The sequence below is a fragment of the Panthera uncia genome (genome assembly GCF_023721935.1).
Source record: "Panthera uncia isolate 11264 chromosome B2 unlocalized genomic scaffold, Puncia_PCG_1.0 HiC_scaffold_24, whole genome shotgun sequence".
NCBI classification, from domain to species: Eukaryota; Metazoa; Chordata; class Mammalia; order Carnivora; family Felidae; genus Panthera; species Panthera uncia.
In genome coordinates, this window is record NW_026057580.1 from 41,291,021 (window position 1) to 41,309,125 (window position 18,105).

General features: G+C 34.5%; 1 protein-coding gene across 4 annotated transcripts in view; it reads right to left on the bottom strand.

The window, feature by feature from the left end:
* LCA5 (lebercilin LCA5) overlaps positions 1–18,105 on the bottom strand; it is a 96,500-nt gene that overhangs the window by 45,795 nt on the left and 32,600 nt on the right. For all 4 annotated transcript variants that reach the window (XM_049653922.1, XM_049653923.1, XM_049653924.1 and 1 more), the window contains exons 2-3: positions 11,226–11,568; positions 5,975–6,504 (exon numbers count right to left, since the gene is read on the bottom strand). In XM_049653922.1, coding sequence (XP_049509879.1) covers positions 5,975–6,504; positions 11,226–11,424 — 729 coding nt within the window. In that variant the 5' untranslated portion in view covers positions 11,425–11,568. The remainder of the gene's footprint in view (positions 1–5,974; positions 6,505–11,225; positions 11,569–18,105) is intronic.

The window sequence follows — 18,105 nt, forward strand, 5'->3', positions numbered from 1 at the left end:
TGAAATGTCTCTCGAGGCAAGGGAAACAAAAGCAAAAAATGAACTACTGGGACCTCATCAAGATAAGAAGCTTCTGCACAGCAAAAGAAACAATCAGCAAAGCTAAAAGGCAACCGACAGAATGGGAGAAGATATTTACAAATAACATATCAGATAAAGGGTTAGTATCCAAAATCTATAAAGAACTTATCCAAGTCAACACTCAAAAAACAAATAATCCAGTGAAGAAATGGGCAAAAGACATGAATAGACACTTTTCCAAAGAAGACATCCAGGTGACACATGAAAAAACGCTCAACATCACTCATCGTCAGGGAAATATAAATCAAATACAAATACAAATACAAATACAAATCAAAACTACAATGAGATACTACCTTATACCTGTGAGGATCACTAAAGTTAACAACTCAGGCAACAACAGATGTTGGCAAGAATATGGAGAAAGAGGAACCCTTTTGCACTGCTGGTGGGAATGCAAACTGGTGCAGCCACTCTGGAAAACAGTATGGAGGTTCCTCAGAAAGTTAAACATAGAACTACCCTACAACCCAGCAACTGCAGTACTAGGTATTTATCGAAAGAATACAAAAATGCTGACCTGAAGGGGCACATGCACCCCAATGTTTATAGCAGTGCTATCAGCAATAGCCAAAGTATGGAAAGAGCCCAAATGTCTATCGACTGACAAATGGATAAAGAAGATGTGATATACAGATACAATGGAATACAACTCCGTGATGAAAAAGAATAAAACCTTGCGATCTGCAACAATGTGGATGGAATTAAAGGGTATTATGCTAAGCAAAATAAGTCAGAGAAAGATATCTTATGATTTCACTCATACGTGGAATTTGAGAAACTCAACAGATGAACATAGGGGAAGGGAAGGAAAATAAGATAAAAACAGAAAGGAAGGCAAATCATAAGAGACTCCTAAATACAGAGAATAAACTGAGGGTTGCTGGCAGTGTGTTGGGTGGGGGGATGGATTAAATGGGCGATGGGCATTAAGGAGGGCACTTGTTGAGAGGAGCACTGGATGTTATATGTAAGTGATGAATCACTAAATTTTATTCCTGAAATCATTATTACACTATATGTTAACTAACTTGGATTTAAATTTTTTAAAAAATGAAAATAATTTTCAGTATGGTATGACAACTGAAATAAGACTGATTTGAGCATAGTAGGTTCATAATTACATATTAAATGTCATTTCCAATAGAACTTCAAACACAATATAAATGAAGTAGCTTGTATCTCCCAACCAAACTTTGGGGCTTACAGCTAATTAACTCAACACTCCTAATATTTGAAAGTAAACTGCTAAAACCAAGCTCTTCCTTCATGTGCATAAAATATTCATAACTCCTTGTGAAAATAATTATTACAACAAAATAAGCTTTGAAATTTGAAAATAAAAGTCCAAACATAATTTCCTCATCTAGAAAGAACTGAAAGTATTTACAATTGCTCTAAAGAAAATAAATACTTAGGTATAATCTAAAAAAACCTGTATGGATCTATATCCTGGGAATGATGATGATGAAATAAACGAATATACTGTGTTCAAGAGTAGAAAGTTTCCACATATCAATTCTACACAAATTGATCCATGTTTAATGCATTTCCCATTAAAATCCCAAGAAGGTGTTTGTAGACAAAAACAAGCTTATTCTAAAGTTTATATGCAAAGGTAAAGGACCCAGAATAGTTAAAATAGCCAAACTTTAAAAAAAAAAAAAAGCATAACATAAGAGGAATCACTACCTGATGTTAAGGCCTACTATGTCGCCTATAATGAAGAAGTCTGACATTGGCAGAGGGACATATACATACATAGATCAACAGACTACAGAATTCAGAAATAGACCCACAAAAATATCCCCAACTGGTTTTTGACAAAGGTGCCAAATTAAAAGGAAGAAGGATAGTCTTTTCAACAAATGGTACTAGAGTAACTGGGTACCACAGGCAAAAAAAAGAAAAAAAAAAAAAAAGATTCCCAACCTAAACCCCACATCTTATACAAAAATCAACTCAAAATGAACTTGAAAGTAAAGTATAGGGGTGCCTGGATGGCTCAGTCAGTTAAGCGCCTGACTCCTGATCTTGGCTCAGGTCATGATTTCACTGTTTGTAAGCCTGAGCCCCGCACTGGGCTCTGTGCTGACAGTGCGGAGACTGTTTGGGATTCTCTCCCTCTCTCTCTGCCCCTACCCCACTCATTCTCTGTGTCTCAAAATAAACTCTAAAAAAAAGTTAAAAATTAAAAAAAAAAAAAGAAAAGAAAACATAAAACCATAAAACTTTTGGATAGAAACACAGTAAAAAATCTCTGGAGCTACAGGCAAAGGGTGATAGAAATAGGCAAGGAATTCTTACATTTGACACCAAAGTACAATCCATAAAAGAAAAATCTAATAAACTAGATTACATCAAGATTTAAAACCTTCCCTCTGAAAGACCCTGTGAATAAGATGAAAAGACAACCTACATACTGGGAGAAAATATTTGCAAGCCCCACATCTGACAAAGGACCTAGATTACCTAGGATATATAAAGATTCAAAAATCAATGGTAAATGCACCAACAATCCAATTTAAAAATAGGCTAAAAATATGAACATGAATAGAATCTATAGATGGCAAATAAGCACATGAAAAGATATACACCATCAGCCATTAGGAATAATACAAGTTAAAACCACGACACAGCGCTATATACCTATTGGAATGGCTACAGTATAAAAGAGCGAGAACATCAAATGGTGGCAAGGATGTGGAGAAACTGGATCACATATACATTGCTAGTACAAATGTAAAATAACACTGCCACTCTAAAAAGAGAATGGTGTTTCTTACAAAACCAAAAATGTATTTATCATACAACCCATCAAGTACACTTTCAGGCACGGATCCAGGAGAAATGAAAATTTACGTTTACACAAAAAACTGTACAGGAATGCTCATAGTGGCATTATTAGTTAGTAGTTAAAAACTGGATGGGGCGCCTGGGTGGCGCAGTCGGTTAAGCGTCCGACTTCAGCCAGGTCACGATCTCGCGGTCCGTGAGTTCGAGCCCCGCGTCGGGCTCTGGGCTGATGGCTCGGAGCCTGGAGCCTGTTTCAGATTCTGTGTCTCCCTCTCTCTCTGCCCCTCCCCCGTTCATGCTCTGTCTCTCTCTGTCGCAAAAATAAATTAAAAAAAAAAAAAAAAAAAAAAACGTTGAAAAAAAAAACTGGAAACAACCCCAATGTCCTCCAATGGGATACACCATAACACTCAGTGGTACATCCATACCATGGAATACTACTCAAGAATAAAAAAGGAACACACTATTGATATATACAACAATTTGGATGGAGCTCTAGGAAAAAAAAATCTATTCATCTCAAAAGCTTAAATACTACATGATTCCACTTATATATCATTCTTAAAATGACAAATTTAAAGAAATAGTGAACAGATTAGTGGATGTCACAGGTTAGAGTGGAAGGAAGGCAAGAAGGTAGCTGTGCCTATAAAAGTTGGTAGTGCAGGATCCTTGTGATAGAACTGTTCTGCATCTTGATTCTGGTGGTGGTCACATAAATCTACACAAGTGATAAAACTGCAGAGAACTAAACATATACACACACACAAACACAAATGAATTCATGCAAAACTAATGAAACCTGAGTAGGGTTGATGAATTGTATCACTATCAAAACCAATTTCCTGGCTGCAATATTGTAGTTATGCAGTATGTTACTGCTGGGGAAATTGGATGAAGGGTATATAGGATCTCTACATATAATTTTCATACAACTGCGTATCAATCTATAATTATCTCAAAATAAAAAGTTAAAAGCACTTTTTTAAATCCAGCAAGAAAAAAAAATTGAGGACCCTATACAGTTAACAAGTATTTCAAAGATATTACAGATGACTGATTTTCATGCTCCCAAGTGGGCAGCCACATAATTAACCTCCATCTACTACTCAGAATCCACAGATTTATTTTTCCTCTCTTCCTTCTTTCTCCTCTTTCCCCCAACACCCTATAAACCTCCTTCATAACTGGTTGTAAGACAGAACCACAGCATATGTGTGTGTATGTATATGTGTGTACAATGCAATGCCATGTTCTCTCTAGTTTTATACAAACATACACAGAGGTGGTTTTTGTTTTTTTTATCATTATTAGCATTCTGTGCTCTTGGTTCCCAATTTCAAACCCTATGATTTGGCACATTTTATACTCCCCTTTAAAAACAATTAAAATGTTTGTTGTTTTTTGTGACAGGAATTGCTTTCAGCCCCTACCTCCAAGCCACCTCAAGGTAAGCGGCCCCTTAAAAAAAAAAAAAAAAAAAAAATGTTTCCGTATGTTTGCTCTGCAGTTTGGGTTGATCACTGGTGAAGCCTACACAATATGGTATCTTCTGTGCACTCAAGCAGAAGATAATAATTGCTAATTTTATAAAGTAAGTTAGATACTTTTTCTAACCACTGATGTACACTCTATTAGTAAGCCACTGCTCCTGGGCTTAGCATTGGTATATTGAACACGGTATACTATACAAAGAAGTACAATAACATACCCTGTATTAAAAACACCCAATTAATACATTGCAGAAGTATTAGCTTCTGCAAAATTTACTTGTAGTTCTGACTTGCCCTTCCTCAGAGAGCTGTCACAGCAGGCATTATTCCCATACTTTTCCCCTACCTTGGCTTTCCACACTACTCATCAGTTTTAATAAGCCCTGACTCAGGGCTTCTGTTTGATACACACACACACACACACACACACACACACACACACACACACATATTCATGTGTATATTGTATATGCATTTACTTCTATGTAATTTTATCATGTGCACATGATATACATACATATGAGTTAGCATCTAATATAAATTCTCTGTATAACAATCATGGGATAGTACTCTTTTTCCAACTTGTTATAAGAAAAATACCTTTTTTTTTAAAGTTTATTTATTTAAAGAGAGAGAGAGCAAGCAGGCATGCATGCATACACACAGGGGAGGGGCAAAGAGAGGGAGAGAGAGAATCCCAAGCAGACTCCACTCTGTCAGTGCAGAGCTCAATGTGGGCTCAATCCCACAAACTGTGAGATCATGACCTGAACCAAAATCAAGAATTTGGCACGATTGAGCTACCCAGGTGCCCCAAGAAAAATACCTTTCTGGGTGCCCGGGTGGCTCGGGCAGTTAAGCATCCAACTCTTGATTTCAGCTCAAGTTATGACTGCATGTCTTAAGATCGAGCCAGCCCTGCATGTACTCAGAACTGGGCATGGAGCCTGCTTCAGGTTCTCTCTCTCCCTCTCCCCTTCTTCCCTTCTCCCACTCATGCTCCCTCTCCCTCCGCCCCTTGCCCACTCACACGCCCTCTCCCTCTCCCTTTAAAAATATAAAAATGAAAATAAAAAAATAAACGTTCTGCTGTATTCTCAGGCTAGTAACTCAACATTCTTCTACCCACCTCTCATGTTAGTTTCTATTTGGGGGGATAAGGATATGCTCTGCTGCCAAAAATGTCTTTTACAAATGTTCAAAGAAATAAAAACAAAGTATTCTTCTTGTGGCATTTCTTACACAATGGCCCCAAATGTCAGTTTTATACACTACAGCTATCAGTGTACTGTTTTCAATTTTAGAGAAACACTCCGGTAATCAAATGATGTACTTACCCAAAATGACTAAGATTCGTGGAATTAAACACTCATTCATTCATTAACCTTCCCATTAATGTATAAATTTTTTGTATCTTGCTCTTAAATATACAATCTTAATTTTTTCCTAATCTTCCTCAGAAAGATAATTTTTAAAATATTAAAGAAATAGTTTCATTTCTAAGCAAATCTGAATTTCAATAAGCAGTCTTAACAGAGTATGCTCTTAAATACCCAATGAAAAACGATATCAAAACAGCACAATTAAAGCTGTATAAGTTTTACCTTAATTCTTCTCTCGGTGTCATCTAATTTTAACTCTGCGGAAACCAGTTTCTTTGCCAAATCATCTCGTTCAGGTAGGTGTCTAGCTTCAGAGATCTTTTTCAGTTTCTGCAAGGAAAATTTTGTCCTATATAGTTCTCCTTCAGTATCTTTCACCCTTTTCTCAGTTGCCCGTTCTTTCTCTTGAGATTTTCTTAAGCGTTCTTTGAGTGCTGTAATCTCATTGTTATGATGAGCAATAAGTTGTGAGATTTCATTTTCCGTATCTTCAAACTTATTCAGGGCTTTCTCCTGTCTGTATTGAAGCCTTTTCAAAGCCTTATTTTCTTTTAGCAGCTCAGCTAACTTGACCTGGAGTTCAGTTACTTCATTCTGCAATTCATTGATTTTTAGCAGTCTTGCAGAAAGAACCCGTTTTGTAACAAGATCAGTATCTTTCCGAAGTGGCTCCCTATTGAGGCTCTGGGAGCGAAATCCCACTCGGACTCCCTTTCTGTTTGGTGGATCCTTAGGGCTTGGCTTCCAAGCGGCTAAAAAGGAAACAGTAACAATGTAAAGTGAGAGCCCTACCAATGTAATATTACTTATTCATTCTAACACAAGTGGATCCATAACATTCTTTAATTATATTGTTCCTTAAAAAATGACCTTACAAAATTTAAGTATCAGGTTTTAGAGGTCTTAATATAATGTTAATGTATATAAATATACATATATTTATATACTAATGTTTTTATTAAGAAACATTCAGAATCCTTTTAAGAAAGGTCAAGAATATTCTGACTTATCAAAATGATATCTCAACAGTTTACAGGGAATTATTTTACACTGCTTTAAAATATGGCAGTATGAGTGGTATCCCCCTCTCTCTGCCCCTCCCCCATTCGCACTCTGTCTCTCTCAAAAATAAACATTGAAAAAAAAAATTTTTTTTAATGCCAGTATCAGGCTTTACCGTTTTCAACTTTATAGATAAGATGGCAAGCCAGAATTCAAATATGGTCATCATCACCATTAGCATGGTTTAATAAACACTGGAGAAAACATTGTGATATTCAAGTAATTTATGCCAAGATATTTGGGATTATAATTCAGAATGATGAAATGTACGTTTTCTCTAAATTAACTAGAACTTTTTCTTTATTTGGGGAAAGAAGATTACAACATATTATACAACAAGAAGACTTGGGTTTGGGACTCTGATTTACCACTTAAGAACTTCCTAGGCAATTCGGCTAAATCTTTCCAGGTCTATTTTCCCCACCCATAGAATTAGGATAACAGCACCTATATAACTAGGTTGTTGTGAGGACTAAACAAAGAATTCATATAAAATAGGAAGTTCTCCACAAATATTCTCTGGCACAATAAGAACCTAATCCCATTTATCAGCGATTAAAAATGAAAAACACTTTTAGCAGTACAGACATGATTTTAAATGCTTACTCAGGGGCTTTCTTTGTGTAAGGTTCAATCAAAAACATTTGATGCAATTTGAGAACAAGACAAAAACAAAAAAACTACACCCTAAAAAATATATGCATATGAAATCCTTAAACTATACATATTAAATAACATTTCGCAAAAATTTGGAATGTCATTATTTATACTAAAAGTTCATTAAACTTAGGCCCCAGTGTACAGAGCCCCTGTCCTTTAAAAGAGGCATCTGGAAGCCTGCCACAGTTGAGAATAATGAACTTTAATCTCCAAGGTGACTGCAGTTTTTAAGAAGGAAATGCATTCCAGATGAAAAAAAAAAAAAAAGAAAAGAAAAGAAAAACTAGAAAATTTAACCTTTCCCTACCCATCTCTCTAGTCATGGATACCTTAATTCCATTATATAAACAAGTAATATTTACAATTTACATTACAAAATTTCACTTAAAAAACAGAAGATTCTAATGACTGTGATTTGAATGTGTACTGATTTGGGATTCCAGTTCTAAAAATGTGTGAATACACAAAAGGAAGTGGTAATGATAATAAATGAGGGAAAGCCTACTTGTAACTCTGAAACTACACTATCCAATATAGTAGTAGTCACTAGCCACATGTAGCTACTGAGAGATTTGAAACGTGGGCAGTCCAAACTGAGATCTGGTATACTGTGAAGTACATACTGAATTTCAAACACTTAGTTCAAAAAAAAAAAAAAAAAAAAAAAAAGCAAGCACAATGTTCCAAACATAATGTTTTATATTAACTACACTTAGAAACAATAATATTTTGGGGGTGCCTGGGTGGCTCAGTCAGTTAAGCGTCCGACTTGATTGGACTCAGCATTCATGAGATCAAGCTAGGCATCAGGCTCTGGGCTGACAGTATGCAGCCTGCTTAGGATTCTCTCTCTCCCTCTCCCTCTCCCCGTGCCCCTCTCCTATGCACGTTCACTCTTTATCCAAATAAATAAATAAATAAATAAATAAATAAATAAATAAGATAATATTTTGGATATGTTGGTTTAAATGAAGTCTATTATTAAAATTAATTTTATCTGTTTTTCTTTTGTAATATAGTTATCAGACAATATAAAATTGCATGTGTGGCCTACATTTGTGACTTGCATTATATTTCCTGTGGATAGCACTGCTCTAATTTTAAATTGGGGCATCCATCATTTCAATTTTCTTTCTTTCCCAACATACTGAGTTAGTAACAGTTTTGGTATCCATATACTATTATGGAATATGTACTCAACTCTAAGAATGACAGAAACTTTATACATAAAAATGATTATAAAGATGAGTATTAATTCTTCCAAATTTCTGTTTTATGTATAAAATCATATTACTCAGCAAACAAGATTTCATACAAATAGAAACTTATTTGAAAAGTTAAAGCCTACATAAGAATCGACAGAATTTTCCTCTAATATACTTCAGCTATTCAGTCAAACAGAAAGGCCTTCCAAAACCAACTTTTTCACATCCTAATAACTGGAACATTGATTTACAGCATATTCTATTCATATGACTACAAACTGATCATAAAAAGGACACTTAACCTAATTCAAAAATATTTCCTAAATGCCATTTACTTATTTTCATTTTTAAAACTATCAAGATGAAATACAGTGCTAATTCAAGTGAGAAAAGAAAAGATGATTGACTGTCATGTATATCACTCTTCATTTGCCCCTTGCTAAGTCAGTATGAAAAAGAGGGTGAGAAAGTATTGCTTTTTTTCTTCCTTCAGGTGATAAAAATAAAATAGGACTCCTTTAAAAAACATGCAGTAAAAAAAATGTAGTAAAGATGAATTACATATCTATAAAAAAACTTGATATTTATATTATTGGTAACACATGAAATAGAAAACATATATAACATGTAATATACAAACATGTATAACCTAAACTATCATCAAATTTTATCATTATGCATATAACTTTTGATAGAACAATTTCATTTTTAAAAATAATTAGATATGCTGATAATTAAAAAGAGAAAGGAAGAATATGCTATCAAACATTCAAATCCACAAATTCAAGTGTTCAAGATGCTGTTTTAATTACATGTGTTCTTTCCTTAGTTTATTATACACTGGCAGTTGCAACTTAAATAGCATATTCTATTTAACACTAACTCAGTGTTTAAGGAAACACTAAAGTGCTTAAGTGTAACTGGTATGGTCCTGTTGATTGATCTAAGGTAGACAAATTACCACAGATTTTAATTCAGAAGGCAATACAAAGCAGAAAATAGTAAAAGTCAGACTAAAGACAATAACAGATTTTTCTGGGTGATGTTGGAACTGTTTTTCATAGATTTTTCTCAATTATCTTCTTAAATAAGGTAAGGTTTAAGAATTCTCTTTAATTAGGTAGCCTCCTAAATTGCTTTGGGGAAGTAGTAAAAAATTAAAGTATTCCTGCAAGTAATTCACGAAGTATGTAAATTATTTCTTAGGAGTAAATGGGTATTGTCTAAGATTCAACCCTAAAGTCTGTTTATTCTTAATTAGATAGCAAAAGTTTAATATCAGATCATGCTTTCAACCACAAAATCAAAATAAGAGGCTCACACTGAGGAAAAGAACAAAAAACTTGTAGCACTGTACTGGAGAAAGAAAGAAAAGAAAGGAAATAAAAGAAGAGGAATGAAAAGGAAAGAAAGGAAGAGAAAGAAAAAGCACTCAATTGTTATAAGTATGAACATCCCTGGGAAGTTAGATCAGGGGTCCATGAAAGGGTTGCTTTCAAAATTAACATATATTCTTTGCTGATTTTTTCAAAGCGAATGTTACTTTTCAAAGTAAAAATGTATAAAGGCAAATTTAATTACACCCCTGCTGAAATCTATTCTATAGCTAACTATTTCTCCACAGAAACAGACAGTCAATATATTATTAGAGGATTCAAGGTGTTTCATGACCTGGCCCCTGTTTCAGTTCCCAGTTTTACCCCTCCCTGCCTTGCAATCTAAACTATATAATCTTTCTAAATGGGGCTGTTATAGCTGTGCTGCATTTATTAATGAACACTATAATTAACTCATTTGCCTTAGTTTATAATTCTGTAGTGTATTTTTCTACGGTAGTCCTTACATATTTTGTCACTAAGTACATCAGAGGTTTTTTGACCAGAAATTCATTAAGACAAAGAAGAGTTTTCTAGAATATTGCCTTGTCAAATATGTATTAATATGTAGTTCCAGACTAGTAACATTTTAATAAGACAAATTATTTCTAATGATTAATCTTGTTTGCATTATAACACAGTTTAATAGAAAACAGAGTGGTGGTCCCAAGTCCCAAATTCCATTTCTAGAATTAATTTGAACTTTTGTAGTAAGCGCTGTGTAACCTAGAGGAAGTAATTTTACTCAATCTATAAAAATGCCCCTTAAGTATTTTATAGCAATGTCTTCTGCTGCTTTTTAAAAGTGGAGACTTAAAAAGGTACTACTTTGTGATTTTTTTTTGCCTGTATAGTACCTCAAAAACACCAAGACAAGCATTTATTTAGAAAGAATAAAACAAAATGAGAAGGCTTATGTACAGTTCTTTCTTCTGTATATAGTATGATTTTTATTATAACAAAGGATAATACACAGCACCATAAGCAACAACTATATATACAAAACTATGTGTATATAACACACACACAAACACACACACACACATATATATATAAATCAGCCCATTTCCATGCACATATCAATATACATAGTAATAGAAGAGTTTCATTCATACAACTTTCCTTAAACACTTAAAATGAGTCTTCTAGACTCTCTTTTAGAATGCTTACCTTGGTGATGTACTTGGCTATCTGAAATCTGTCTTTTAGGATTTTTTCCCTTTTTACTCTTAGGTGAAGAGGACTTGACTAGCGATGACCGGCCAGAAGATTGTTGAGTAGTTTCCAAATCAGATGAAGAATAAGAGTAATAATGTTTATCTGTCTTACTTTCTTGATCATTATCTGGACTTCTTTCTCTTTCCCCCATGGTTTTTGAAAAATGTTCTCTATTCACATAATTTCACAGATTTCCTTTCTCCAAAAAAATCCATGACAAGCCTGAAGAGCAACCTTTAGAGACTTCAGATCCTGGTGATAATATTCATGTCTGCAATTTGTTTTCTCTAGATATCTGTAGTAGAGATTAGCCCATTAGCAACCAGAAGATACATATTTGTTCTTACAATTAAGGAAAGAGGGAAGGAAACTCATTATATTTTGTGAAATAGGTTTTATAGTTTATTATAAAGATACTTAAAGCAAATAAATACTGCTTATAATTTTTAAAAGAGGCTATAATTCAATTCATCCCTATTTTCACATTGTTATTTACAGTCTATAGAAAAGACAGAATGTTGTAGCTTGGACAGAGAACATACAAAGTACCTAATATATAATGTTTCTGAATAAATGCTAACTGAATTTGACTCCCCTGAATCTTAAGATTTATAATAAACACAAATGCTGATTTTTGACAGATGAATAATGACCATTATTCACCATTTTTTTCTTTTCTGGGGAGGCAGGGAGTGGTAAAGGCAAGCCTACTACTAGAAACAAACAAACAAAAATAACTACATAAAAATGTAAAATTAAAGTATGTAAAAAATTAACCAAATTTAAACACCTGGTGAAAAAGTTGCAACATGACAGAAAAATAGTTATCATCCTTAACATATAAATAAATAACTCCTATGACCCCACGAGAAAAATAGGAGGTCAAAAGTTAAATGGGCAAATACATGTTAAGACCCATAGCTGGCAGTGCACTCAAAGAAAAAAGGGGAGGGTGTGCCCAGGGGGCCCTCAGTGGTCATGAGTTTGAGCCCCACGCTGGGGTGTAGAGATTACTTAAATAAATATTTTTTTAATGCTGCTGGAATGCCTATCAAGAGAAGATCCACAGTGGGGCACCTGGGTGGCTCACTCAGTTGAGCACCCAATTCTTGAATTCAGTTCAGGTCATGATCTCATGGTTCATGAGACTGAGCCCCACATTGGGCTCTGCACTGATAGCATGGAGCCCGCTTTGGATTCTCTCTCCCCCTCTCTGCCTCTCCCCTACTCACGCTCATTCGCACTCTCTCTCAAAATAAATAAACATTTAAAAAAAAAGATCCACAGGATTTTTGGGAAAAAAAGTTGGCAAGATATATTAAAACTTTAATTATGCTTTTAACCTTTGGCCCAATAATCCTATTCCTATGTAATAAGAAAATAATCCTAAAATTAGGGGAAAAGTTATGCACAAATGTTTATGCAGTACAATTTTTTAAATTTTTTTTCAACATATGAAGTTTATTGTCAAATTGGATTCCATACAACACCCAGTGCTCATCCCAAAAGGTGCCCTCCTCAATACCCATCACCCACCCTCCCCTCCCTCCCACCCCCCCATCAAATATGCAGTACAATTTAAAAAAAAAAAAGGAAGCAAACAAAATCTCTAACAATAGCAGAATAATTAAGAATATTGTAAAAATCAATACAGCATAATATCGTGCTGTCGTTAGAAAAACTTATAAAACGTTTGTGTTACCAGAGGAAATGTTTATACTACTACGGTAAAGAAAAAATTCAAACTAGTGAACACAATATGATCTCAAGTACACATATTCATAAAAAAAAAAACCCAAAAACCCAAAAGTAAGGAGTACTCTTCCCTGATGAAGTGAAAAATATTTGCAAAATAAGGGATATATATACACCCAAATAGTGTCTGAGCAGCATGGATTTTAGATGATTTTTTCTCTCTTTATATATTTTTATTTTCTATTAAAATAAAATTAGATTACTTTTTTAATTGGAATAATCGTTTTTAATATTAAAAAAAATCCCACTGATGAAATTACTATTACAAGTATAGTGCTTCTAGCACTATATGAAAGAAACATATGCACAAGGTGGCACTACTACTGTTCATTGCAGCAGTATTACAGTGGTAGAGAACTAAAACAATCAAAGGACCATCAATGAGGAACTAGCTACATATAACCACACAGTGAAGTACAATACTATCAAGCTACTAAGGGAATGAGGACTACCTCTGTGTATTTTCTGCAGTCTGGAGTGACCCCCACAATGTATTAAGCACAAGAATATGGAGAAATCATGTATAGTCTTTCTTCATCAAAGAGAGATTACAAATTTGCATACATAATGCTTTATATTTTTAAAAAGGAAAAAGATAAAGAAACACTTAATGGGGGGGAAAAGAAGGGTTCTGTAAGGCAAGGCTGTCCAATAAAACTTTCACCAAGAATGGAAATGTTCTATAATCTGTGCTGTCCAGTATGGTAGCTGGCCACATATGGCTACTGGGCACCCTAAAATGTGGTAAATGTGACTGAATAACTAATTTCTTAATTTTGTTGAATTTTAATTAAGTTTTTAAAGCTGCATATACTGGTGCTTGGCTCATTGAATCTCAATGATCTCATCTTTAAAGACAATAATAATAGTAACTTCCTTAGAGAACTGCTATGACAGTTAAATGGGATAATTCAATAACTATGACACAATAAGCACTCGGTAAAAATCAACTATTTTCAATTCAAACATACAAGATATTCAGTAAATTGATTATATTCCTTGTCAAAACTGTTTTAATTCCAATAATATAACTAAAAGCTGATTATATGGTATAGATGGGGATTATTTGTTTATATGCATATAGCAGAAGCAATTCCCTATGACCTATCACATCTTAATCAGAGATGCCTAACTTTTCATTGCAAAAGGTAGAACCCACAAAACATTACCTGTCATTTACCTCCTATGCACCAACACCCACTCTCCCCCATTCTACCTCAAATATATGCATAAAGTTTTAAAAAAAGGAAACATCCATTGACCCATTATTCAAGTCCCTCTCCCTGGAATAACTATTTTAATGGCTTATACTTTCATGCTTATGCTATTTCTTGAATTAGCAACTTGAGACTATAAAAGATGAGGATTTAACTTGTGACTCATTTTAAATGTTTGCAACATGCAACGGCTTGTTGGGTTATGCAAGGTTTTTTCCTTAGAATTCCTAATTGTCCTTTTATCCTATTGAAAGGAAAAAACCACCTTTCTATATCACTAATATTTACCCAGCTTCCTAGTCATTCTATCTACAGGCTGAATCCATTCCATTCTTCCTCTTAAACACATTTTCCTTGGGGACCAATTATTCCCTTTTCTACTTTAAACAATTACTTTGTATATCTGTTATACCACTGTCATTCTGGAATCACTTTTATAGTACTTCTGAGTTGACCCACCATTTCTAGTAGCTCATGTCACCGTCTTTAGTTTTGATCATTTTACTGATCCATATCCTCAAATAACTTCAACAGAAAGGGTATATAGATAGGTTAAGAGGTAAATGTTCTGAGTCCTTATATACCTGAGAATGTCTTTATTTTGCCCTCCAATTTGATACTTTTCATAGGTTCTGCATTCTAAGTTAAGTCATTTTCTCTCAGAACATTAAAGACACTGCTCCACTGTCTTCTAAACCCTGAAGAGGTTCTTGCTAGATGTTATAGTCGTTCTTTTATTCAACATGTATTTCTTTTGAACTTTTACCATGTAACCATAAAGAAAACAACAACAACAATAATCCTTGCCATTATGGAGTTTACACTCTAGTTATGCTCATCTGATTCTCATTCCTTTATAGGTTATCTTTTTTTTTTTTCCCCCTCCTTAGGAGCTTTTAGAATTTTCCCTCCTCGGGGCGCCTGGGTGGCGCAGTCGGTTAAGCGTCCGACTTCAGCCAGGTCACGATCTCGCGGTCTGTGAGTTCGAGCCCCGCGTCAGGCTCTGGGCTGACGGCTCGGAGCCTGGAGCCTGTTTCCGATTCTGTGTCTCCCTCTCTCTCTGACCCTCCCCCGTTCATGCTCTGTCTCTCTCTGTCCCAAAAATAAATAAAAAACGTTGAAAAAAAAATTAAAAAAAAAAAAAAAAGAATTTTCCCTCCTCTTATACTGCAATTCCACAACGTGCCTAGGTGTGGGTCATTTTTTTCATTGATTGTGTTGCCCCTTTATCTCCCTCCTTCTTTTAATATTGAAACAAATATCTTTAAGCACTAGAAATGTTATGTTACTTTTCTGATAACCCACTTTCCTGTTTACTCTTTTTAAAACTGACTAAATAACTGACTAAATAACAAACCTGCTCTCTGTTTTTCTATTTTCAAATAGAAACTTACTCAACTTATCTTTTAACTATCCAGGGTTGTTCTGCTTTTGTTTTTAATTTGTATAAACACTTTAATTTCCAATAAATCTTTCTTACTATGATTTTTTAATAATTATTCTGTTCTTGCTTTACTGAGGCAATGCATTTGTATTTCTCTGAGAACACTAGACATTTTATTTTTTATTTTTTATTTTTTTTTAATGTTTGTTTTTGAGAGAGACAGTGTGTGAGTGGGGGAGGGGCACAGAAGCTGAAGGAGGCTCCAGGCTCTGAGCTATTAGCTCAGAGACCAACAAGGGGCTCCAGTGGGGCTCAAACTCACGAACTGTGAGATTATGACCTGAGCTGAAGTCGGGCACTTAGCCAACCTAGTCACCAGGTGCCTCCATTTTGTTTGTTTTAAATTAAGATCTCTTCTGATTCAGGAACTATCTGTTTCACATGGTGAAAGTTTTTCTCTTTACCATAGAATTTTCATTTATAATACTGCTGGTTTTATTTTTTTGAAGGTAATTATTGGTTGTCCACTGATAAATAAGAAGAAAAAAGAAGAATGAATGGAAAACAAGTACATATGAGTAGGGGTTCCTGATAGGCACACTATGCTTTAGGATGAACAGCAGAGAATCAGTCATTTTCCATGGGGCTCCCCTAGATGAGGAGGGATAATGTCCAGATACAAATGTCCACCATGACAACTGTACTTCTCCTTTAGAGTTGTCTTTATTTTTATTTCCAGAAAAAAATGACTTCTGTATTTTTTGATTGGAAAGAAAAGGAGTGGTGAAGGGCAGGGAATATAATACTGAGTCACTCTGTGTGGGATTCAGTGGAAAAGGAGGCATAACTATTATATAGTTATATATTTATATAGTTATATATATAGTTATATGTTATAACTATAGTTATATGTTATAACTATAGTTATATAGTTATAACTATATAGTTATGTAGTTATATAGTTATAACTATATATATATATAGTTATATATTTCAACTATTCTTCCCATTTTCAGTTACCCTTGGTCTCTGACTTTTTAAATGCTAAGATTCTCTAAGATCCTGTTAAAAATATCTGAACTTTCTTTGCTATAGTTCCCTCTTGAATATTTTGACATAGTTTTCTGTTTTAATGTTTCATCCATCATTATTCTTTTCCTCTTTCAGAAAATGTGCTGTGATGTTTTATCAGAGAGTACCCGACCATCCCTTCAAAGTTATAGGTTCATTCTGTTGTTCTTCTTTAATATAGTTTTAATGTGGTCTTCAAGAAGAGAGGAGAAAAATACAAATCTACATCTTTAATTTGTTAATGTAACAAATATATTTTAAGCCAATTATTTCTAAGTTATTCCCACCCTTTTAAGGCAACTTGATATAAGCAATCACTTTTCCAAAATCCATACAACTGCAATTCATACACCAAGTCAGTCAACAAAAATTAGTGATGGTACAGATGCCATTATAGACAATGAGGAAAGCAATTTGAGCAAGAATACACTGTGAGTTCTTTTAGAGCAGGGTCTGGCTCTTCCATCAAAGAGAGACAACTAAGAAAAAGTCATAATGTCCTTTATTCCTTTAGGGAATATATAAAAGATATGTACATATAATATATATGAATATATATCCTTCATATATTCCTTAAAAAAGATTGCATGTTAATTTTATGAGAAAACTTTAAAAGTGACAAAATTCAAGAGTAACCCCCAAAATACTAGAGAATATCTTATCTTTACCCAGTTTCTGATTTAGGATCTATTCTGAACTAAGGTGGGTATTTCTTTTTTTATTTTTAAAAATTTTTTTAATGTTTATTTATTTTTGAGAGAGAGATTGACAGAGTGTGAGCAGGGGAGGGGCAGAGAGAGGCAGAATCTGAAGCAGGCTCCAGGCTCTGAGCTGTCAGCACAGAGCCTGACATGGGGCTTGAACTCACAAACCATGAGATCATGACCTGAGCTGAAGTCGGATGCTCAACCAACCGAGCCACGGAGGTGCCCCATAAGGTGGGTATTTCTAACCTACATATACTTGTGACATCCTATAATATGTTATAATCCTTCATGAAAACAAACATTCCTTAGAAAATATAGCACTCAATGACTTAAGCCTTCCCAAGGAATAGACTCTTAGACACCTATGAAAATTTACTTTTAAAAAATTAGTGGGGCACCTGGGTGGCTCGGCCATTGAGAGTCCAACTTCAGCTCAGGTCATGATCTTGCAGCTTGTGAGTTTGAGCCCCACGTCGGGCTCTGTGCTGACAGCTCAGAGCCTGGAACCTACTTCAGATGCTGTGTCTCCCCCTTTCTCTGTTCCCCCCCCCCATGCTCATGCTCTTTCTCTCTCAATAATAAATAAACGTTAAATTTTTTTTTTAATAAATAAATAAATAAATAAATAAATAATTAGTGCTTAGACCTTGTGGAAACAATGTTGCCTGGCTAATAGTACTGCCAGAAAAAGTCCACAT